General features: G+C 34.8%; 5 protein-coding genes across 8 annotated transcripts; 2 read left to right on the top strand and 3 right to left on the bottom strand.

Moving 5' to 3' along the window:
- Nucleotides 1-202: 202 nt before the first annotated feature.
- Nucleotides 203-3,486, top strand: LOC133697828 (aspartic proteinase-like). Its single transcript, XM_062120635.1, has 12 exons — nucleotides 203-992; nucleotides 1,098-1,158; nucleotides 1,262-1,356; nucleotides 1,441-1,553; nucleotides 1,726-1,894; nucleotides 1,991-2,030; nucleotides 2,201-2,265; nucleotides 2,349-2,462; nucleotides 2,570-2,782; nucleotides 2,856-2,975; nucleotides 3,075-3,163; nucleotides 3,249-3,486. The coding sequence occupies exons 1-12, from the start codon at nucleotides 669-671 to the stop codon at nucleotides 3,331-3,333; spliced, it is 1,488 nt and encodes a 495-aa protein (XP_061976619.1). The 5' UTR covers nucleotides 203-668; the 3' UTR covers nucleotides 3,334-3,486.
- A 155-nt stretch (nucleotides 3,487-3,641) lies between these two features.
- Nucleotides 3,642-5,760, bottom strand: LOC133697829 (guanosine deaminase-like). Its single transcript, XM_062120636.1, has 5 exons — nucleotides 5,507-5,760; nucleotides 5,294-5,353; nucleotides 5,024-5,214; nucleotides 4,070-4,174; nucleotides 3,642-3,975 (listed from the first exon to the last, which is right to left on the bottom strand). Exons 1-5 carry the CDS (start codon nucleotides 5,520-5,522, stop codon nucleotides 3,787-3,789), a joined length of 561 nt encoding a protein of 186 aa, XP_061976620.1. The 5' UTR covers nucleotides 5,523-5,760; the 3' UTR covers nucleotides 3,642-3,786.
- A 1,639-nt stretch (nucleotides 5,761-7,399) lies between these two features.
- On the bottom strand, nucleotides 7,400-8,353 carry LOC133696615 (1,4-dihydroxy-2-naphthoyl-CoA thioesterase 1-like). The gene is made up of 3 exons (XM_062118845.1): nucleotides 8,123-8,353; nucleotides 7,768-7,959; nucleotides 7,400-7,695 (listed from the first exon to the last, which is right to left on the bottom strand). Exons 1-3 carry the CDS (start codon nucleotides 8,267-8,269, stop codon nucleotides 7,537-7,539), a joined length of 498 nt encoding a protein of 165 aa, XP_061974829.1. The 5' UTR covers nucleotides 8,270-8,353; the 3' UTR covers nucleotides 7,400-7,536.
- An 11,193-nt stretch (nucleotides 8,354-19,546) lies between these two features.
- Nucleotides 19,547-20,849, top strand: LOC133696050 (uncharacterized). Of its 4 annotated transcripts, none has more exons than XM_062118068.1 (4): nucleotides 19,550-20,019; nucleotides 20,114-20,164; nucleotides 20,280-20,413; nucleotides 20,531-20,849. In XM_062118068.1, exons 1-4 carry the CDS (start codon nucleotides 19,708-19,710, stop codon nucleotides 20,586-20,588), a joined length of 555 nt encoding a protein of 184 aa, XP_061974052.1. In that variant the 5' UTR covers nucleotides 19,550-19,707; the 3' UTR covers nucleotides 20,589-20,849. The 4 variants fall into 4 exon arrangements, with proteins under 4 accessions (XP_061974051.1, XP_061974052.1, XP_061974054.1 ...); XM_062118070.1 differs by having other exon boundaries at nucleotides 19,551-20,019; nucleotides 20,506-20,849; XM_062118069.1 differs by having other exon boundaries at nucleotides 19,552-20,019; nucleotides 20,513-20,849.
- Nucleotides 20,850-21,170: 321 nt separating this feature from the next.
- Nucleotides 21,171-22,219, bottom strand: LOC133696051 (1,4-dihydroxy-2-naphthoyl-CoA thioesterase 1-like). Its single transcript, XM_062118072.1, has 3 exons — nucleotides 21,927-22,219; nucleotides 21,585-21,776; nucleotides 21,171-21,506 (listed from the first exon to the last, which is right to left on the bottom strand). The coding sequence occupies exons 1-3, from the start codon at nucleotides 22,071-22,073 to the stop codon at nucleotides 21,348-21,350; spliced, it is 498 nt and encodes a 165-aa protein (XP_061974056.1). The 5' UTR covers nucleotides 22,074-22,219; the 3' UTR covers nucleotides 21,171-21,347.
- Between the last annotated feature and the right edge of the window lie 376 nt (nucleotides 22,220-22,595).

Below are 22,595 nucleotides of genomic sequence, written 5' to 3'. Positions count from 1 at the left end.
TATATATATATATATAATTCTCTTGATTTTACTGCAGGAAGCGATTTCTTAAGTTCAAAGTTTAAAGATTAATTGGTTCTCATCTTGACGTAGACATATGTTAATTTGATTGATATACTATTAGCAGAACATAGTTGTCAGTTACTTTGTGGCATTTCACCATTAGCAAAATAGACAAAGGCTCATTCAAATTAATGTGTTCCTTTTCTTGACATCACATGGTTCCATAGGTTATCTACATGGCTAGGATATGATCAAAAAAATTGGATTTGAAGATGGGTTTGATGAACTGAGGAACAGTATTTTGTACTGGAGAAGACATGTATATGTACATATATGTATATCAACAACAGCAACTTAAGTAAGAGACTGTATCCCTTCCCTCCTACCAATGATCTCCATTTATGTATTTGTGAAGCCATGTAATTCAGGCCATCGGCCATACAGATGATCAGGAAATTACGCGGTGGTTTCCATTGATGAGATTATGAGAGTACGGAGGCGTCTCCAGAGTTGTGGACAAAACAAGCCCCTGCTTTATGATCAGGACTAGTTGGTTCGAAATCTCTTCCCATTCCCATTTTTAGCATTCTATAAAGTGCTTGCCTTACCATTTGTTTTGATTTACCGCAAATATTGAAACTTGAAAGAAACTTTTGTGATCGAGCATGGAGTCGATCAGATTTCTTCTAATTTCAATCTGCATGGGAGCTTGGTTGGGTGGTTCCTTGTCTTCTGATGGGTTAGCGAGAGTTGGTCTAAAGAAAAGGAATTTAGACCTTAACAGCATACATGCAGCCAGGATCACCAGACCTCAGGCTTCTTCCTTTGCCAGAGTAACTTCAAATGCAGAAATAGTATACTTAAAGAATTATCTTGATACCCAATATTATGGAGAGATTGGCATTGGATCACCCCCACAAATTTTCACTGTTGTGTTTGATACTGGCAGCTCCAATCTTTGGGTTCCATCTTCAAAATGCCTTTTATCAGTAAGTAGTGGATTTATAGTTGAGTATCAGTCAAGTAATTAGCTACTTTTCTGGTCTTCTACCATTCAATAGGGTTATATGTTGCTAAACACCACTACCATGCAGATTACTTGCTATTTCCATTCCAAATTCATTGCAAGGCTATCCAGAACTTATACTAAGATCGGTAAATTAACCTTTGATCTAACCCTATATGTTTTCATTAATTTCCAGAATTATACATGTCTACTGAGCCTTACAGGTAACAGGTTTGTTGGATTCTTATTCAGGTATACCATGCAAAATTCAATATGGTTCTGGGTCTGTTTCTGGGTTCTTAAGCCAAGATCATGTCAAAGTTGGGGATGATATCATTATAGATCAAGTGAGTTCTGCTTCATCAAAGTCTTATGCTTGAGACTTGTTTATGTTTCTGAAGCAATAATGACCTTAATTTCCCGTCATTTAGGAGTTTGCTGAGGTAACAAGAGAAGGACTTTTAGCACTCTTGGGTGTGCAGTTCGATGGCATCCTTGGACTTGCATTTCAGGATATTGCCGTTGGAAAAGCTACACCAGTATGGTATAGTTCTAGGCTTCTAGCTCAATCTTAAATGATCGGAAACGGAAAGTGTCTGTCTTCTCTTCATAAGGGATAAAGGAGAGGAAATTTTAATGCATGCTTATGTGTTTGTTTCATTTTTTTGTCTTAGATCATGATGCATCTAACTCGTAGATTGGTGATCTGTGTACAGGTATAATATGGCTGAACAAGGTCATGTAAGCCAGAAAGTTTTCTCTCTCTGGCTAAATCGCAATCCATCGTCAGAATTGGGAGGGGAAATTGTCTTTGGAGGTCTAGATTGGAGGCACTTCAAAGGTGACCATACATATGTCCCAGTCACTGGAAGAGGTTACTGGCAGGTCTGATGAAGTTAATAATATGGAGAATCTCTTTTAGCTTCTTCCTCCCATCAAAATTACTGATGTTTATCTTCTTAACTCGATTCTTCATTACAGATTCAGGTGGGGGATATTTTTATTGCAAACAATTCAACAGGTAATCCAATAACATTAACACATACATGATGTTCAAGCGGTGCTGCAGTGCTATCTTGACGGGTTTTTTTTCAATGAACACTTACATTTGGTTATTGGAAAATGATTGTTCTAATCTTATCCCTAGATATATAGGCAAACCATCTCTAAATCAATGTTTGAGATTTTCAGGATTGTGTGCTGGTGGCTGTACTGCCATTGTGGACTCAGGGACATCATTTCTTGCCGGTCCAACTGTAACTGTTCATGTCTCATTGATTCTTATTCTTAAGCTACTCTTAGTTATCAAAATGCTACTCTTACCAGTTCTCATTTACAGCGTATAGTGGCACAAATTAACCATGCCATTGGAGCTAGAGGCATTGTGAGTTTGGAATGTAAAGAAGTTGTGTCCAAGTACTGGAATTCAATATGGGATTCGATAATATCTGGAGTCAGTCACTTTTTATACTTCTAACCTTCTTTTTATTGCACAATGGATTACTCTCAAGAAAAGTATCTAGGGCATTCTTCCTTACAAACTACCCCCCATGTCTGCAGTTAAGGCCTGAAATTATATGCGTTGATGTTGGACTATGTCTATACAACAACAACACTGTTATTGAGACTGTGGTCGATGGTGAAGCTACAGATAGATTATCAGTGGATGAGGGTGGTGCTTTATGTACTTTCTGCGAGATGATTGTTTTCTGGATTCAAGTACAGCTTAAAGAGAAGAAAGCAAAGGAAAAGATATTTCATTATGTTGATGAGGTGATCACTTTTTCGAGCTCATCCCTATTCTTTTTCTGTGGAATTACACTTAAAATGTATCTTTATGTTAAAGCTCTGCGAGAGGCTCCCCAATCCTCTAGGAAAATCATTTATCAACTGCGATGAAATCACAGCAATGCCATATGTTTCCTTCACCATAGGAAACAGATCCTTTCCTCTGTCTCCAGAGCAGGTGTGGGTTTTAACTTTCAAGTGATTTCTTGAACATTGATGGTTCATATAATAGTGGGAGTTGTTTTTTTTTTTTTAATTTGTTTTGCAATTGGTTTAGTATATTGTTAGAGTTGAAGAAAGCTATGCTACAATTTGCTTGAGTGGATTTGCAGCTTTAGACATGCCTCAACCACAAGGTCCCCTCTGGTATGTCATTACTCCCTCATTTTTTTAATGTAATGAACATACAGATCCATAAATGTAACATTGATTGATGTCTAATGTAATGCAGGATTCTTGGAGATGTGTTTTTGGGAGCATACCACACGGTGTTTGATTTTGGTAATCACCGGATAGGATTTGCAAAAGCTGCTTAGTCTCCACTGTATAGTATGTAAGCTAAAATGCATTTCTGGATCGGGTGTGCATTTTATCTTTACTAGCAGCTATAGGGCGTACTTTTAAAGCATTTTAGGACACTGTCATGTAGAATATAAACAATAATCTGAATTGGCTCCTTTTCCGTCTCACTCTCGGCGGTTCTGTTTCCATACTTTGAAGAGGGAGAAAATCCAAGGCAGGATTCTAGCATTGAAATGAAAGGTTGATAAAGGTATCACATAGGGTGCAACATCAAAGATTAAAATGCTGGGGTAGATGCTAGCACGATTCAACACAGTAAATCTGAAGTTCAACATGATAAAGCATATCAGCATTTCAAGCTCCATTGAATGGAAGTCATTATTGAACAATTGCATTGAAGGCGAAGCTTATCGTTCAGAATAGAAGTAAAGCCAGTCCCAACTAGCATAACGAACAAATGAAAACGCTTAATACATCTGAAACTTCTCCTTTGTTTTCTCAAAGACTTGTTCTGCAATGATGGCCTGGGTGCCATCTGCCCTCTTGATCTCCAGCTGGGACTTCTGATAGAAGCTAGTCCCCCGCAATGCATCAGCAATAAAATCATCAAAGCCAATAGCAATAGCTGCTTCAGCCTTGGCTCCATAAACCAACCTCTGACATCAACACACCACAAGATCCATTATATGTCATACACCCTGAACCACAGGGACAGGAAAGAATTGAGACAGTGTAGGGAGCAGAAAATACCTTAATTCGTGAAAGGTGGATCGCGCCAAAGCACATGGGGCAGGGCTCACAAGAAGCATATATTTCACAGTCAGAAAGCTCAATCTGATTGAGCTTTTTACATGCCTGGTAAAAACAAGGTCATTAAGAGATGAGGGGAAGCAACTTTCTAAGCCTTTATATTTGAGTTTCGATGAACATAACACCATCCATTCCATCTCAAGGAAAATAAAAGGTCATAATAATCTTTTTGGTTAAAAAATAAATAAAAGAAGTGCAAAAGAGCCTACTCTCATGGATTTTATTTATATGAGCAGATATTTAAGGTCTCAAATTGCCATTGTGTCTGCTCACAGCCCAGCTGAGTCATGCTGGAACCCGGTTAAGTCCCTAATAGGGCATCGAACTTTTCAATGACTTGGTAATAGCTTAGCAACTTGTAACGTTTAAACCTTCTTTTAGGGGCCACATATTCTAGCTATTTGTTTTTGTGTTTCGGGTGCATTTTAAAAATATATTTTAATTGAAAATATATTAAAATAATTTTATTTTATTTAGTATTTTTAGATGGTTTTAATGGGTTAATATTAAAAATAAAAAAAATCTAAAACAAATCATTTTAATACATTTTAAAATAAAAAAACACTTCTGAACAGTATATGTTACACAGTACTAAATGCACATGGACCTGTTAGGGGTGTTTGTCATTGAGATTGAACAAATTTTAAAAAATTAAAAAAACACTTTCAAAAACAACTCTCAAACACGTTGGGAGCCTGTTTTTCTACACGGTTTGCTGCGTTTCAAGCCAGAAAACATCAATTTTCTATGCCTTATGGCTTGTAACGCAGTTTTCAAGCTGGCCCTTACAAAAGGGTGTGCACCCAAACAGATCCGTTCATTCCATGAAGGTATGCAATATAATAATCTAAGGCGAAGTTAAATGTAGAAAGAGCAGAAGAAGAAGAAAGAAACCTCTCTAATGGCAGTGACCTCGGCATGGGCAGTAGGATCAGTATGTTTTAAGACCATGTTATGACAAGCGACAACAACCTCATCGTTGAGGACAACAACAGCACCGAAAGGACCTCCATCTCCACTTTCAACCCCTTTATAAGCTTCTTCAACTGCTTTTGTTAGGAACTTGTGATCTCTGTCCTGTACAGCTGATCAAGAGCCATCCAAAACAATAATTCAATTACCAGAACAAGCAGTAGTTATAACAAAAATCAAGCGATACCATACCTTCCTGATGAACAGGAAATGCAGAAGCCACTGAGATTGTTCCCTTCTTAGTTTCAACCACTGCAATCCAATCCAATCCAATGCATCCAAAACAAAGAAAATTAAAAAAAAAAATTCACAAAAGAGGGAGAGAGAGATCCTCAAGAATAGAACATGGCAAGCAAGCAGATCAGTACTGAGCCTAAAGAGAAAGGGAAAAGAGAATAGATATACCATCGGCTTCCTCCATGTTTGATGGGCTGATATTGATGTGATTGAAGATGATTTTTTTTCTAATAAATCTTCCAAATTAAGCTTGAATGGAATGGAAATGGGTAGATTTGGTAGCAATTCTTATGTATTTATAAAATAAAATAAAGGGGGGAGAAGATAGAAAGACAGGACTGACTCTCTTCGTCAATTCTTTTGCGCGATGCGATGCGATGTGATGTGAAAAAAAAAAAAAAAAGTGTGAGAGATGTGGGGGTGGAGAGAAATCCATCTCATCCACTAGCATTTATTTTAATTTTTAATTTTTAATTTTTAATTTATTTCCTAACACCACGTTATCAAACTGACACCTCAATGTAAATTAATTATTATTTGTTAAAGTATTTTTTATTTAAAAATATATTAAAAAAAATTTTATTTTTAAAAAGTTCATTTTCATATTACCATATTAAAATAATCTATAAACATAAAAAAATATTAATTAAAAAAATAATAAATAATTAAAATAAACATTTTTAAAACTCGAAAACAAACATGCTCAAAACCCGATCTATCACAAGAATTGGTTTATGGATCAAAAAAGTCAATTTAGATTAATTTATATTGATTTTAAAAAAATATACAAAAACATAAAATAACATTGTCTTAATAAAAATAAAATTAATTAATTGAAAGTCAGGTTTTGATAAGGTTATTGTATGTATTGTCGTTTCAGGTTTTACAGCTATAATTTTTAATATTTATTTTTTTTTATTTGATTTTCTTAACTATATAAAGATGATTATGATAACAAGTAATTCAACTTGTGGTTGTTTATCATTTTTATTTTTTTAATTTAGTTTGTCAATATAATTACAATATAATTTAGTTGGCAAAGAATAATATGGATGAGATGAGAATGATGACGGGGAAATACGTATACTTATCTCTTTCAAATTTCCAACCTGTTTTTATTAATATAAATGGTTCATTGCTAAGAAATCCATGGTATTTATCGGAAGATAAATAGTTGTATTATTAATATTTATTTATAATAATTTAACTTATTAAAAAAAAAATGGTGAATATTGTTTTCTGTTTATTTAAAAAACATTTGAATTAAAGATCTTTTAAACAATAAGGCCAACTGACCAAGCATGATTCCAAGGGAAAAGGAGGCTGCATTGACACAGTGCTAATACTTTGGGATGCACCTCACATCAGAATTCACCAAATGGCTGAAAACCATCATCCTTAAAGTTTAACATAGCTCATGGACATCCTTCAATGCCCACTGTTATTAAACCGAGCTTGCGAGTTAATTTGAGACCCGATCGACCTGGATCTTATACCGAGCCAGACTGGCTGAATTACTATGCACATGATTGTGTGTCGTCTATGTTTTAAAAGTGTTTAAAATCTTTTTTTTAATATATATATATATATATATATATATATATTAAAAAAGAAAAAAAAGAAATTGTCTCGCTTGCTGCTGTTACTCTGATTTTGTGGAACCAATTACAAGTAGTACTACAGAAAGTTGGCCCACTTCACGGTGATTTGTAATTTTGAAGACTAAGCCCTTCTGTGTTGTTACTACTGACTAAACGGTGATTTGTTAAAATTTCAATTTTTTTATTATAATTAATTTTTTTATATTTTTATATTATTTTGATGGGTTAGGTTGGAAATAAATTTTAAAAAATAAAAAATATTATTTTTATATATTAAAAAAAATACTTTAAAAAACGACAATTAACTCATTGTTCTCGGACATCGGTATAGATCGCCACGACTTGGCATAGCATAGAGCATATAAAACGAACCTTTCGAGATAGCTATGCCACAGAAGTAGGTGGGAGGAGGTAGGTAGCTAGGGCTAAAGAGTGAAGGTTGATGTCCAAAAACAGCTGATGATTATTGAAGTTATTTATCTTCTTCGTATTAATTAAAACTTGCGAACCATACAGTACGAAATTGAGAATAACAGAATGAAATTAGTACAATTACACAGGCTGTGGGTCGCAAAAGAAAAGAAAGCTGAAAAGGGTTCATAATTTAGCCTGGCGTCTGAGATTTTCCACGGCTTCTTTGGCATGGTCAGGCACAGGCAAGTTGCACATGAGAGTAACCCTTGACGATGACACCAATGATTTGGAGGACTCTGTGTTTGAAGGATCCGATAATTTCCAGATTCGCACATCCCACACCTGCATCAGCCATCAATAATTTCGTCGTTTATTTCTACGTTGGATCAGAGAAACGAGGTGTAGGGGAAGTACCTGAATGGTTTTTCCAATACTGGAGGGAGTGGCTTCGGCGAGGATGAGGTCTCCAAGGTGGGCGCTTTTCACATGATTGATGCTCAGCTGAATCCCGGCCACTCTTTGCAGCCCCGATGCCAAGTGAGCTCCCAGGCTAGCCATCGATTCCGAAATCAGCGCCGATATTCCACCGTGTAAGACCTTGAACGGCTGATCGATCGCCGGCCCATTTCCATTCATTATTTCAAAACAAGAACAAGTATTCGATAAGGCAGGCAATTTTAACTTAATGAAATCAAATCAGATGCATTCCTTTTGTAGATATACATGTTTTGTACATGAGAGAGAGAGAGAGAGAGAGAGAGAGAGAGACCTGAACGCACATGGGGTTCACAAGAAGGCGGCCAGTTACCCTTTGAGGTGACATCTCTCCAAATTCGAAGCCAAATGAATGCAAAGCTGCATCAACAACTTCCTTGTTGGAAGAAGAAGAAGAAGAAGATGATGATGATCGATCCATGAAGAAAGAATTGTTTGGAAGATGGAATGGAATCAATCAATTAATAATGGTTTGGTTTTTGTTAGGTATATAATTAGGTATAATTAAATAAATGTCTTGTTACGTATTTATTAGAGAAGAGTTGAAGATTCGACCAAAGAAAGCCATCCCCAGTAATTCTTTGAGCTTTACACGGTGTCGCCTTGCTTGCTATGTTTACCGAGTCAAAACCCATGCATGGATATATTATACAAATATCTTGATGCCTGCCTCTCTTTCTTTCTTTCTTTTTCTTGTTCTGCTACTATTTTAAAATATATTAAAAGGGCTCAGTTACCTAAATATATATTATTGTGAATTGGAGCATATAATAACTGAGTTATTCTTCCTAAAAAAAAATTACTAAGCATGTAGTTGGGATGAGATTGTCTTTTTTATGGAATGTATTTGCTACTGAAAAAATAATTAGAAACAAAATAATCAATTCTATTTTTGTTAGGGTATGATAGGGCTATCAAGCCCTAAGCATTGGGGCATGATATCCCTGCCAGACACCTAACACTGAGGTTAGGCATGGTTGTTATACTTTAGGCACCCAGAGTAGCTAAATCTTAGGCTCTTAGGTCCAATGTTGCAGTTAAACTCACGGCTCTTGGGTCTTGTAGCCTCGCGTGACAAAAGGCTCTTGAATCCAGCGTCAGGATTCAAGACTCTAGAGTTTGGTGTCCAAACTCACAGCTCTTGAGTCGGGCATCCAGACCCAAGGTTCTTATTTCTTGGTTCTTACGTTTAAGATGGGTCTAAAGCTCTTGTGTCTGACGTTGCAGTTAAATTCACTTCAAGTTAGATCAAGCAAGTTTAATATTGTTAATAATAATAATATCATCATCATCATCATCATTAGTAAAGTTTTTAAAAAATATTATTACTATCAAAGAAAAATCATAAATTTTATTTGAAGAAAACATAAAAACTTGGGCTAGACAAGTTTAATATTATTATTAATATAATTAAATTCATTAATATTATTAAATTTCAAATACATATTATTACAATAGAAAAGAAAATATAGATTTGATTTGAAGGGTAAAATTAATTGTTGTTGTTATTGTTATTAACTTGAGTTTGGCATGCCCTTCCAGACCCAGGTAACTTGAGGCTGGAAAGGGGCACAAGATCCAAGTTGCTTGGGTCTGACAACGGCGCGAGACCCAGTCAATTGGATCTTGCAGCCTCGTCTGGTTCAAAGCTCCTGGGTCTTACAGCCCTAAAGTTACAACCCAAATCTCTAGGGTTTGACGTCCAGACCTAAGAATCTTGAGTCCAACATTGTATCCAAACCCAAAGCTCTTGGATTTGGCGAGCCCAAGGCTCTTAGATTTGGCGAGCCCAAAGCTCTTGGGTTTGGCGTTGCAGATAGACCCACTTGAACTTGGGTCAGACAAGTTTAATATTATTATTAATATTAAAAATATTATAATAAATTCTAAAAAATATTATTAATATTGAAAAGCAACTATATGTTTTGTTTGAAGGGTAAAATTAAAAATTATTATTATTATCATCATCATCATTAATAAATTTGAAAAAAAATATTATTACTATTGAAGAAAAACCATAAATTTAATTTAAAGGGATTAAAAACTATAAGAACTTGGTTTAAATATTATTATTATTATTATTATTATTATTATTATTATTATATTTGAAAAAAATATTATCATTATCGAAGAAAAACCATAAATTTTATTTAAAGAGATTAAAAACCATAAAAATTTGGATCAGATAAGTTTAATATTATTATTATATTCATTAATATTATTAAATTTGAAAATAATTATTATTACTATATAAAAAAATAGATTTGATTTGAAAAATAAAATCATTTATTATTGTTGTTGTTGTTGTTGTTGTTGTTATTATTATTAGGTCTGGTTGGGGTGTCAAATCTAGGTAATGTGGGTCTAGTCGGATTGTCAAATCTAAGATTATTATTATTATTATTATTAAATATTTTTTAAAAAAATTATTATTATTAAAAAAATTATAAATTTGATTTTAATAGATAAAAAATAAGAAAACTTGTGTTAAATAAATTTAATATTATTATTATTAATAAAAATATTATTATTTATATTATAAATATTATAATTAATATTATAAATATTATTTTTGGATTGATATTACAGCCAAACCCAGCGCACATATTCCACCGTGTAAGAGGGTGCTTGACAGTGTAGTAGCGGTTGCTTTTCAAATAACTTTTTGTACTGAAATGCATACCAATAATATTTTTTTTATTTTTTTAAATCATTTTTAACATCATTTAAAATTTTTTAAGAACACGGTTTGCACTGCGTTCCCAAACATATTCGAAGACCTAGAACGGCTGATAGATCGCCAGCCTATTTCCATTCATTATTTCAAAACAAGAACAAGTATTCGATAAGGCAGGCAATTTTAACTTAATGAAATCAAATCAGATTCATTCCTTTTGTAGATATACATGTTACCCTTTGAGGTGACATCTCTCCAAATTCGAAGCCAAATGAATGCAAAGCTACATCAAGACGTTCCCTGTTGGAAGAAGAAGAAGAAGAAGAAGAAGAAGAAGAAGAAGAAGATGGTGATGATGGAGAAGAAAGGTGTCCCACTTCAACAACTCATAAACGGAGATCCGCTAATTTCCAGATTCGCACATCCCACGTATTATTAATCATGGTTTGGTTTTTGTTAGGTAAGTTATAGCTAAATAAAGTCTTGTCACGTATTCTTAAAAGAGTTGAAGATTCTACCAAAGAATGCCATCCCCTATTAAATGTTTATTTGAAAAATTCATTTTTTAATATTAAAATAATTTAAAAATATTAATTTGAAGTAAAAAAATATAAAAAAATTTTAAATTTTTTCAAAAATACTTTTAAAACACAAAAATAAACAGGATCTAATTCATTAAGCTATACAAGTTGTCGCCTTGCCTTGCTATGTTTACTAAGTCAAAACCCATGCATGGATATATTATACAAATATCTTGGTGCCTGCCTTTTTTTCTTGTCTTTTCTTTTCTTTTTTATCTTGTTCTACTATTATATAATATCCTAAAAGAACTTGGTGTTGTTTTCACGGTTTAACTAAACACATATTACTATAGATTGGATCAGTGTAATAATAAAATTATCTTTACCAAAAAAAAAACTTGTTAAGACTATCTTTTTCATGAGATGCATTCTACATTAAAAGAATAATTGGGGATAAAATGGTCAGTTCAGGTTTTGTTAGGGTATAGTAAGGTTATCACACCCCAAGCGCTAGGGCATAACATGACTGTCAAACACCTGACACTAGGGTTAGACATGATTGTCATACCCTAGACACCCAGGTTAGGCGGAGCAATTAGACCTCAAGTTCATGGGTCCGACGTTGCAACCACACTTAAGGCTCTTGGATCTTGTAACTCTGCTTAGCCCAAGGCTCTTGGATTCGGTGTCATAATGTCATAGAATAAAATTAAGTATAATATATGATGTTCATGATCTTTAAAGATTTTGATTTGTAATAAATCATGTTATCCTTCACTCTCAATTGTGTCAGCTGGTATCACAATCTAGCAATTATGTCAGTTGGTATCAGAATCCAACGATTCTTTATGATTTTGTTGTAAGATGTTACCAAGTTTAAAGGTCATAGAGAACATACATCAAAGCCTAATAATTATTAGTGGTAAGTTGTTTTGTACTATTATTGAAAATCTTTATGATAAAATCCACGATGGAATGATCTAGGCACATGTATTAAGGACCCGTGATAGGGCAGGTCACACACAAAAAAATCATTTATTTATTTATTTATTATCTAAGAAGGTTTTGCTTAAATAATATTATGTTGGACATTTTCATGATGAATGGCAATTTCCAACTAAGGAGGTTTAACTCCAACAAACAATTTGTATTTGAAAATGAGTTCCTTACAACCCAAGAAGATCAATGCAAAAGCTTTTTAGGGTAATAAATGTTTTCTTTTATTATTTGTATTTCTTTCTTTTTATTTTAGAAATTTTATTTTATTTTATTTTTCTATTTTGTATCATTATGCTTTTCTAGGTTTTTCTATTTGAAAGGAATTGTTTCTATTTTATTCATTATTACTCAGGTTTTCCAGTTTTTTCTATATAAAGGATTGTAATAACATTTTGAAAATTAAGACATGAATGAATATAATTAAATATTTTGAAAGTCTTCATATAGTTATGGTGTTCTTGGTCTTCATGGATTCTGACTTGTAAAAATTGTAACAAGCTTTTTTATCCTTTGCTCCTAGCTATATTAATTAGTATCAAAGTCCAACAATTCTTAATGATTTTGTTGTGTAATGTTGAATTATCATGGTTAGAGGTCATATAGAACATATATTAGAGCTCAACGATTCTTAATAGTTAGTTGTTATGTATTGTTATTGAGAATTTTGGTGATGAAATCCACGATAGGATGATGTAGGTTATGCTAGATGTTTGCATGGTGGATGACAGTTTCTAACTAAGAAAGTTCTGCGCAAAGAATAATTTGAACTCGAAGATGAGTTCCTTCTAATCCAAGAAAAGTGATGCATGAGTTTTTTTGCAAAACAAATATTTTTCTTTCTTTCTTTTTAGTTTAGATTTTTTTTCTAATTCATTTTTTCTATTTAAAGATAATAGTTTTTCTATTTAGTACTAATAATGTTTTCTAGTTTCTTCTATAGGCTTATAATAGTCTTTTAACAAATAAAACATGAATAAATAAAATTAAATATTTTTATAATCTTTATATAATTATTGTATTTTTTATCTTTGAAACTTTTGACTTATAACAAATTTTGTTATTCTTCACACTCTCTCAATAATAAAATAAATATAATTGTACATTAAAGTATGAATATGATAACAAATAATATAATAATTTGATATTGAATATTGCATATATTTAGTGAAAATCTATGGTTGAAAGCTTACAAATTTTGTTAGAGAAAATAAAATTAGAAAATTCCCCCGTAACTACCCTTTTATTTATATATCAATTCGGTAAATAAGCTTTTTGTGAAGAAAATTTGATTAAAATTTACTGTGTTTGTAAAATTTAGTCTTATCAACCCAAATAGACCAAATTGCATAACAAAACAATATTATAAGATTACTATCAATTAAACTTTTGGAAATAGTCATTAAAATGTCTCATGAGATTGTTTTTGAAATCTTTATATATTTTTTAAATTCGAATACTTTGATGGATGACTATGTCCAATATTTTCTTAAAAGTTAGATTTATTTTAACCTCTTAAACATTTTAAAAAGTTTATTTTTCTTAAGAAATTAATCTTTTTCTTGAATATATTTTTTTAAAAAAATTAATGATTGATTGATTATTGTAAAGAAATTTTATTGCTGGGAATTCTTGAATTTTATATTTTTCAAAGAATATTATTCTTTTTTCCTTTGACATTAAAAAAAACATTTTCTAGAGAAAATTAATATTTTTAATTCTTACAAGTCTATGAAAACTTTATTTGGTATTCATCTTACCTCTTTTCTTATAAATATGTGTTTTCCTACTTGAATTCCATGAATATATTTCCACAACTATATATATATATATATATATATATATATATATATATATATATACACACACACTTACTAGTCCACTTTGTAGAGCTCTCTCTCGGGATGTAAATTGCATAAAATCACGTCAAGAACTTCAATCAATAAATAGAAAATCAGAAATCTAAAACGAAGAAAGAATAATGAGAGAGGTTCTCCATGATAGAATCTACCAAGTAGGTCGATGAATTAAGAGAGAGAAAAAAAAAAGAGAAAGCATATGCCATTATTGGTTTTTTTTCTGTATAATTGTTGTAGTATTTGTTTTTATATTTTAAAAATATTTTAAAAAAAATTAAAATTTTTTTATTTTTTCTTTACTTTAATTTAATATTTTTTGTTTTGTTTTTATATCATTTTAATATACTGATATCAAAAATAATTTTTAAAAAATAAAAAAAATATTATTTTAATGTATTTCTAAGTAAAAAAACCATTTTAAAAAGTAACCATATACAAGTTTCAATATAAGCTTGAATGCAATGGAAAGTTTGGTTGGGATTTTATTTATAAAATTAAAATAAAAAATAAAAGAAAGAAAAACACTAGACTTTTTTTGTGAGATATGCGTGTGAGAGAGAGATATAATATGTACAAATATCAAATATAATAGTATCAATTTTGCAATCAAATTATTTCGATATCTCAATTAGAATTTTCGTGCATTAAATTCTCAATAAAATAATGTTTTTTTTATATAAAAAAAGGTATAATTTGAATGAAAACATGGATGGAAAGCCTTAGAAGTCTTTAATTGAGGATTTTAAAGAATTTAAAGATAAAATTGATATAAAAACTATTTAGCGGTAAAATTAAAATTATTCGGATGATGTTCTTAAGATTTGCTCTTTATATTATTATTGATAGAGCTGAAGCTTTTGGAAGAGAACTGCTTATTATATTATTAATAGACGGCATTTATATAGATACAAACCTAACAGAGTTCTCTACGTTGCAGGAAGACTAATCCTTTAGGAATACAAGTTGTTGCAGTAATGGAGTCCTAATGAATAACAAACTGTAAGAGCAGTAATGGAGTCCTAATGAATAACAAACTGTAAGAGCTATACATTGATTTATCATGCCCCCTCAAGATGGACCACGATCGGAGAGGCCAATCTTGTCACGAAACAATTGAAATGTAGACGTTGAAAGGGGTTTGGTCAGAAGGTTCGCAAGTTGATCAGCAGATGAAACGTGAGTTACACGTAACTGACCAGATTGAACTTGATCACGAATGAAATGGTAGTCGACTGCAACATGTTTCATGCGAGAATGAAAAATAGGATTGGAACTTAATTGAGTTGCTCCTATGTTATCACAGTATATCACAGGTGAGGAAGACAGAGCAACACCAAGTTCATGAAGTAGAGATTGTACCCAACAGAGTTCAGCAGCAGTGGCAGCAACGGAGCGATACTCAGCCTCTGTTGAAGACCTGGCAATGGTCTTTTGTTTATTTGAACTCCAAGAAATTAAATTACTTCCAAGATAAACTAGATAAGCACTAGTGGATGAATAATCATCTTTATTGCCAGCCCAATCGGCATCTGAAAAGGCATGAAGTTGATCGGTGAAGGCATGAAGATTGGAGGGCGAGTCATGGTGCAGAAGAAGGCCTTTGTTTAGTGTACCAATAAGGTATCGCAGAATTCGTTTAACAAGTATCCAGTGATCATCGGTTGGGTTGTGCATGAATTGAGACAGTTTGTTCACAGCAAAGGACACATCTGGTCTTGAAGGGAAAGATACTGAAGACACCCTACCACTTCAAGATAAATTGTGGGATTCTATAACGGTGAACCAGACAGCAATGAAATAGCAGAGGCAGAGCTTGGAATCGGAGTGAGCACTGGTTTTGCGTCCAACATATTGAGACGAGTTAGCAGGTCAGTAATGTACCTGCGTTGAGAGAGTAGAATACCATGTTTGTGAGTAAGAACTTCAACACCCAAGAAGTAGGACAAATTGCCAAGATCCTTAAGAGAAAAACGTTTGGCAAGGCTGGAAACAAAAACTGATAGAATTGTGTCACTGCTGCCTGTGACAATAATGTCATCCACGTAAACTAGCAAAAACAGAACATGCTGAGCACTGTGAAATGTGAACAAAGAAGGATCAGAGTGGGAATTGCAGAAACCAGAAGCCAACAGAAATGTGCGCAATTCATGATACCAAGCCCGGGGTGCCTGTTTGAGTCCATAAATGGCCTTGTGAAGTTTGCAGATAAATGACGGTTTGTCACAATCAACAAATCTAGGAGGTTGCACCATGTAAACGGTTTCAAAGAGATGACCTTGAAGGAAAGCATTGTTGATATCCAGCTGTTTAAGTGACCATCCGCTGCTGACAGCAAGACTGAGTACCAAGCGGACAGTGGTTGGCTTCACAACGGGGCTGAAAGTCTCATGATAGTCTACACCGGGACGCTGTTGGAAACCTTTTGCAACAAGCCGTGCTTTAAATCTGTTTATGGATCCATCAGAAAGTCTTTTAATGCGGTAAACCCATCTGCAACCAACAACGTTAGTGATACCATCAGGAGGAACAAGTTTCCATGTGCCATTGCAGACTAAAGCATCATATTCCTTAGACATGGCAGCTCGCCAGTTTGGATCTTTAAGTGCCTGAGAAAAGGTGGAAGGTTCTGTTGGAGAGATGACCGGTTTAGTAGTGTGAAGACTAAGTTTCTGGATTGGTTTGTGGATATTATTCCGGGACCAAGTGATCATGGGGTGTTGTGGTGGTGGTGGAACAGGTAGAGATGGATCTTGAAGTGAAGGATTATGGTGAGAGGATGAAGCAGTTACTTGTGAAGTAGATATGATGGAAGGGATTGCTCTGGCATGTGTTGAAGGACTTGATGAAGAGACCATTGGAGGAGATGCATCTGCGTGGCATTGTGAGGAAGGAGCAGAAAGAGCCAGTTGCTGTGGGGTTTGAGATGAGACAGAAATAGGGGGAGGCATCCAGTCAGAAACGGGGGAAGGAAGATTTGAAGGTGCAGTAGGAGAAGATTTATAAGGAAAAACTGACTCAACAAATTGTACATGCCGTGAAACATGTAGTTTGTTATTGGATTTGTCAAGGCATAGATATGCACTTTGAGAAAGGGAGTATCCAAGAAAAACACAGGGTTTAGATTTCGACTCAAGTTTATGAGATGCATATGGACCCAACAAAGGATAACATAAACAGTCAAACACTTTAAGTTTAGAAAAATTAGGACTCTTGTGAAAAATTGACTCATATGGTGAAGACATGTTTAATGTGGGAGTAGGCATCCTGTTAATTAGGTAAACAGCAGTGGTGAAGGCATAAGTCCAAAAAGTAGTAGGGATTGAGGCATGAGAAAGAAGGGCAAGTCCAGTTTCGACAATGTGAAGATGTCGCCGTTCAGAATAACCATTATGTTCAGGTGTACGTGGTGGGGACGTGAGATGACTAATTCCTTGTTCGGAAAAAAATGGTTTGAGAGCAATGTATTCACCACCATTATCAGAATAAAGAGAAATAATGGTTTGTTGAAAATATTTTTCAACAATTGCTTTGTAGCGTCGAAACACTATTTGGACATCAGATTTGCGTTTTAATGGATAAAACCAAATGTATTTTGTAAAATGATCAACAAAAATAACATAGTATTTATAACCATCGTGTGAAATAATAGGAGAAGTCCAAACATCTGAAAATACAACTTGAAGAGGACGTGTAGTGTGCAAAGTAGACACAGAAAATGGTTGTTTGTGACTTTTATTACTTAAGCAAGCATCACAGCAAAAATTCTTTTGAGAAGAAAAATTTAAATGATAGACGAACATGATATGTTTAAGAATTGTGGAGGCTGGATGACCAAGGCGCTGGTGCCAAATGGACATTGTTGTTTTGACAGCAGAGAAGGCTAGAATGGGAGGAGTAGAAGAAGTCGCAACTGGCCATTCATAAATACCATCCTTAGTGCCGCCCTGCAGAAGAATGTCCCCCGTAAATCGACATATTGTTGGTGATACAAAATAATGCAATAGATATTAAATTTTTTTGCATTTTTGGAACACACAAAACATCTTGTAAGTGGAAAGAAGATTTAGATGTGGGAAGGGATACTGAACTAGTGTGACTTATGGGAAGGTTGGTACCATCGCCTAGCATAACATCATCATGACCAATATACGGTGTATGGAGGGAAAGATTATTGAGGTCGGCAGTAACATGATGGGAAGCACCACTATCCAGTAACCATGACGCAGCGGGGGATGGTGATGAATAAGAAAAATTGGCTTGAGGATTCCAGGGGGATGGCATACCATTAGAGGAGCTGGCAGAGTTAAAACCATGAACAGGAACTAATTGAAAAGAAGGACAGCGTTTAGCGGTGTGCCCTTGAGTGCCACACATCTGGCAATGGCCCAAATAAGGACGTGCAGGCGAACGATTATTGTGAACCTAATTGGGAAACATAACAGGGCGAAAATAGGCAGTGGATGTGGAACGAAGATTGTTCCCAATAGGAGAAGAAAATGGTCACCAGTTGGTTCTTGAGGGTCGCCAATTATTGTTGCTTGAGTTCTTGGTGAAAGAGTTGGCAGTAATAGGACCAAGACGAGAGGATTGTGACCGTGTGTGAAGTGATGCTTCAAACAAGAGAAGTTTCTCATGGAGTTCATCAAAGGAGATAGCAGCTTCACGAGCTTGGACAGCCCGAACAAGTTCTGTGTAATCTTCATCTAAACCATCAAGGATCTGTTCAGTAAGATCATCAGTATCCATAGGAGCACCAAGAACAACAAGTTCGTCAGATTTTGCTTTAATGAAGTAGACAAAATCTGTGATACTCAGAGAACCTTTTGTGAGATTCTTTAACTGGTTTTTCACCTGGCGAATACGTTCACGTGATGGTTTGGCATATGTTGTGGCAAGAACATGCCAAGCATCATGAGAAGAAGTGGTGCGGGCTACAAAGAAAATAAGCGAAGGAGAAAGGCTGCCAACAATGGCATTCAAGAGAAGTTGATCTTGCCTTACCCAGAAACTATAGGTAGGATTAGGAACAGTGATATCATCTGTTATAAGGGTTGGTGAGGGACACGGCTTGGAGCTATCGATGTAACCAAGGAGATCGTAGCCAATAAATAGTGTTTCAAATTGAATTTTCCAAGAAGCATAGTTGGAAGAGGTGAGTTTGAGAGGGGCTTGAGCAACTGTGTTTATGGTGATAAGATGGTTTTCGGTGTTTTAAGGAATGGAAGTTGACATGGTGATGGGAAGAAGGAAGAAACAGAACCGAAGAGGAATGAAAAGAAAAAGAGAAGAAAAAAATAAAAATAAAATAAAGGATCAGAATAGAGCTGAAGCTTTTGGAAGAGAACTGCTTGTTATATTATTAATAGACGACATTTATATAAATACAAACCTAACAGGGTTCTCTACGTTGCAAGAAGACTAATCCTTTAGGAATACATGTTGCAGTAATGGAGTCCTAATGAATAACAAACTGTAAGAGCAGTAATGGAGTCCCAATGAATAACAAACTGTAAGAGCAGTACATTGATTTATCAATTATTATTCTAATGGAGGCTAAAAAATAAAATTTAAAGCCATTCAAAGAAGATTTCGCCTTGCATTTTTATATCCTGAATGCGAAGGAAAGGAAAGCAGAGGCCATGTTTGAGCCCAAGTATTATTAGAAGATAAAAAGGAAAGCCCGATGGACATGGAGGCTGAAGAAAACCATTATCCTTGCAAGTGTCACGAAACGGACAGCAAGGGCTGCTCCTCCTCCAGAAGATTGTCCAGCAACTCTCTCTTTCAGCTCTGAGGTGATAGTAGCATGCATCTCCTTCTTCTTCTTGGACCGACCCCATTGTGTCTGTACCCTTCCATGTCTGTGGGGAGACTCCAACCTTGTTCTTGTTGTTCTGTTCCTCCTTACACATCGATGCTCGGCGGGACAAGAGGGACAACATCAGGTACTGCAGCTCTTCTCATAAATCGAGTTTCCAGTAACGTTGCTGATGCTCCGCAATCCAAGCTCCTCTCTTCTACTCGATTGCCTTTCACTCCCAGCCATCTCAAATCTCTAGGGTTCAAGCCCTCCCCTCCTCAGTTGGCCCTCCTCTCTCTCTTGTTTCTTCTTTCTATGGTTAGTTTTTCGACCTCTTCTTTCTTTTTCTTCCTTGCTACTGTCCAGTTTTCTCCGAGTAAGTAACATACAAGTGTACTCGTCCTCCTCGCAGGCTATTGGAGCAATTTTCTCTTTGGCTGTCATTTGCCTTCCAACCATAGCTGTAAGCTCTTGATAATTTATTCTTCCTGGATAATTAATATAACAATCCCACTGGTGCTCTGCATTCTTAATTAAGCGTATAGGATCCTATGCAATGATAAGAACAAATGATGCAGGCTTTTAGAAGATTGGGAGCTTCTGTCCACAAATTGTCCCAAGTCGTCTCTGAAGAGGTGCCAGGAACCTTGTCTTCTCTCAAGCTCTCTGCCCGTGAGATTAATGAACTCACTCGACAACTTACCAATCTCAGGTTAGCTATACATTTTACTTTCCTAGCTCTCCTGCTCAATTCTCCACGTTTCCATCTGAGAATCCCACTTGCTTGCTTATGCACTTTAGTAGTTAACAGGATTTTACATTTTTGAAGGCAAAAGATCTCTGCAACTGATCAGCATGGTAAGTGGAAACAAAGCCTAAATCAATAAATAAAAAGCCATGAGCTAGCCCACTTCTTTTGGAAGCGGCTGCAACTGGCCTTGTGCAGAATCCGATGGATTGCTTTGTCTTGTATTTTATATATATTACTTGGATCTAACTTGTAAATCACACATATAGAACGTCATAAATATAAAATATATGGGAAAAGCTGCTGTTTACTCTGTAGTACCACAAAACGTGATAAATTATGTAAGCCCAGCACCCATTATTTCATAATTAAGACTCTAGCTCTCATTCCTCTTCAGTTACCTTCATTTGTACCGATATCTAACTCTTGATCTCCATGCTCTAATTGTATCCCTGAAGATTGCGTTTATCTCTTACAATCATACTTAACAGCTTAATTCGACTATCAATTTCCTATTACCGCATTATCAAACACAAACAAAATGACGAGTTTGGATGTGACGCCATGGAATTGAAGTAGTAGGTTTGGTAGTTACGGCTAAAAAACACGAGGTTGGTGTCTAAGAACAGCGTTGACTGTCTGCTAAGCTGAGTAAAATTCTTCTTTTTTAGTTTTTGAACGATTAACAGTACCATCAATTGGGAAGCAATCATCAACTAACTGGGAGTAAATTAGATGAATTTATTCATACTCTTCGGACTGAAATTTGAGAATCATACAGCAAGAACTTGAAGTCACTGAATTACAGTAGTACAATTGTATTATTATTATCTAAAATATCAGGAGTAATGACTACGTACGACCAAGTCGTGGTGGTAGGCAGGCAATAAAAGAGCGTTCATAATTTAGCATGGCTTCTGAGATTTTCCGTGGCTTCTTTAGCATGGGCAGGCACAGGCAAGTTGCACATGAGAGTAACCCTTGACGATGATACCAATGATTTGGAGGACTCTGCGTTTGAAGGATCCGCTAATTTCCAGATTCGCACCTCCCACACCTGTATCAGTGCGTATCTTAATGGTTTTCCCTTGCTAACGCTGAAGGAAGTGAAGGGAAGGGAGGGGGGATTATGTACCTGAATGGTTTTGCCTATACTGAAGGGAGTGGCTTCGGCGAGGACAAGGTCTCCAAGGCGGGCGCTTTTCACATGATTGATGCTCAGGTGAATCCCAGCCACTCTTTGCAATCCCGATGCCATGTGGGCCCCCATGCTAGCCATCGCTTCCGAAATCAACGCCGATACTCCGCCGTGTAATACCTTGAACGGCTGCTCGATGGCCGGCCAGCCCATTTCCAAGAAGAAAATTATGAGCCCTCCATTCGAGCAATTTTAATATATTGAAATCAAATAAAATTCCTCTTATAAATGTATTATAAAGAGAGAGAGAGAGAGGGAGAGAGGGAGAGAGGGACGGACCTGAACGCACTTGGGAGTAACAAGCAGGCGACCAGTGACCTTTTGAGGGGACAATTCTTCAATTTGGAACCCAAAGGAATGCAGGGGAACGTCAAGACTTTCTTTTTTGGAGGAGGAGGAGGAAGAGGAAGATGAAGATTGCTCCATCAAAATCTATAACAGTACAAAAGCAAATACACTTGCCCGTCGCTTTTGAGACCGGAAGATAAAAAGGATGGAGGAATTAGGATAGTGGGAGGATGGAGTAGACAGACCACTCTGCTCACTGCTGATTTTGACTTATGTGACGTTTTTGTTCTCAAAGGTAGATTTTCCTCTTCTGCTGTGATGCGATGTATTTTTAGTTTTTTTTTTTATTATTATTTTAATAGAATTAAATTTCACCTCACGATGATACGAGTAATTAACTGTTTTGAAAATATTGTGTTTTAAAATATATATTTTTAGAAATATATTAAAATAATATATATTTTTAATTTTTTAAAATTTAATTTTTATATTAGAACATCAAAATAATTCAAATATATAAAAAAATTAAAAAAATTTAGTAGCACGGTTCAACCATACTACCAGACACACCCTAAATATATAATAACTAAAAAAATGAATTATTTTAGTTATTTTAGCTATTTATGCTTAGTTTTATTTTATAAAAATTAATAAATTATT

Source organism: Populus nigra, chromosome 6, assembly GCF_951802175.1.
Source record: "Populus nigra chromosome 6, ddPopNigr1.1, whole genome shotgun sequence".
NCBI classification, from domain to species: Eukaryota; Viridiplantae; Streptophyta; class Magnoliopsida; order Malpighiales; family Salicaceae; genus Populus; species Populus nigra.
Note: the sequence above shows the minus strand (reverse complement) of the source record. Positions and strands in the feature narration are given on the sequence as shown.

Excerpts from the sequence above, each read along its gene's own strand:
- LOC133697828 (XM_062120635.1), top strand. The coding sequence starts at position 669 with ATGGAGTCGATCAGATTTCTTCTAATTTCAATCTGCATGGGAGCTTGG. Across the intron at positions 1,554-1,725 it reads GGAAAAGCTACACCAGTATG|GTATAATATGGCTGAACAAG; the intron begins GTATAGTTCTAG and ends ATCTGTGTACAG. Across the intron at positions 2,266-2,348 it reads CATTTCTTGCCGGTCCAACT|CGTATAGTGGCACAAATTAA; the intron begins GTAACTGTTCAT and ends TCTCATTTACAG.
- LOC133697829 (XM_062120636.1), bottom strand. Across the intron at positions 4,175-5,023 it reads AGGTCACTGCCATTAGAGAG|GCATGTAAAAAGCTCAATCA; the intron begins GTTTCTTTCTTC and ends TGTTTTTACCAG. Across the intron at positions 3,976-4,069 it reads TCCACCTTTCACGAATTAAG|AGGTTGGTTTATGGAGCCAA; the intron begins GTATTTTCTGCT and ends TGTTGATGTCAG.
- LOC133696615 (XM_062118845.1), bottom strand. The coding sequence starts at position 8,269 with ATGGATCGATCATCATCATCTTCTTCTTCTTCTTCTTCCAACAAGGAA. Across the intron at positions 7,960-8,122 it reads TGAACCCCATGTGCGTTCAG|CCGTTCAAGGTCTTACACGG; the intron begins GTCTCTCTCTCT and ends GCGATCGATCAG. Across the intron at positions 7,696-7,767 it reads GTATTGGAAAAACCATTCAG|GTGTGGGATGTGCGAATCTG; the intron begins GTACTTCCCCTA and ends TGGCTGATGCAG.
- LOC133696050 (XM_062118067.1), top strand. The coding sequence starts at position 19,708 with ATGCATCTCCTTCTTCTTCTTGGACCGACCCCATTGTGTCTGTACCCT. Across the intron at positions 20,020-20,113 it reads TCTTGTTTCTTCTTTCTATG|GCTATTGGAGCAATTTTCTC; the intron begins GTTAGTTTTTCG and ends TCCTCCTCGCAG. Across the intron at positions 20,165-20,279 it reads TTTGCCTTCCAACCATAGCT|GCTTTTAGAAGATTGGGAGC; the intron begins GTAAGCTCTTGA and ends CAAATGATGCAG.
- LOC133696051 (XM_062118072.1), bottom strand. The coding sequence starts at position 22,073 with ATGGAGCAATCTTCATCTTCCTCTTCCTCCTCCTCCTCCAAAAAAGAA. Across the intron at positions 21,777-21,926 it reads TTACTCCCAAGTGCGTTCAG|CCGTTCAAGGTATTACACGG; the intron begins GTCCGTCCCTCT and ends GCCATCGAGCAG. Across the intron at positions 21,507-21,584 it reads GTATAGGCAAAACCATTCAG|GTGTGGGAGGTGCGAATCTG; the intron begins GTACATAATCCC and ends GCACTGATACAG.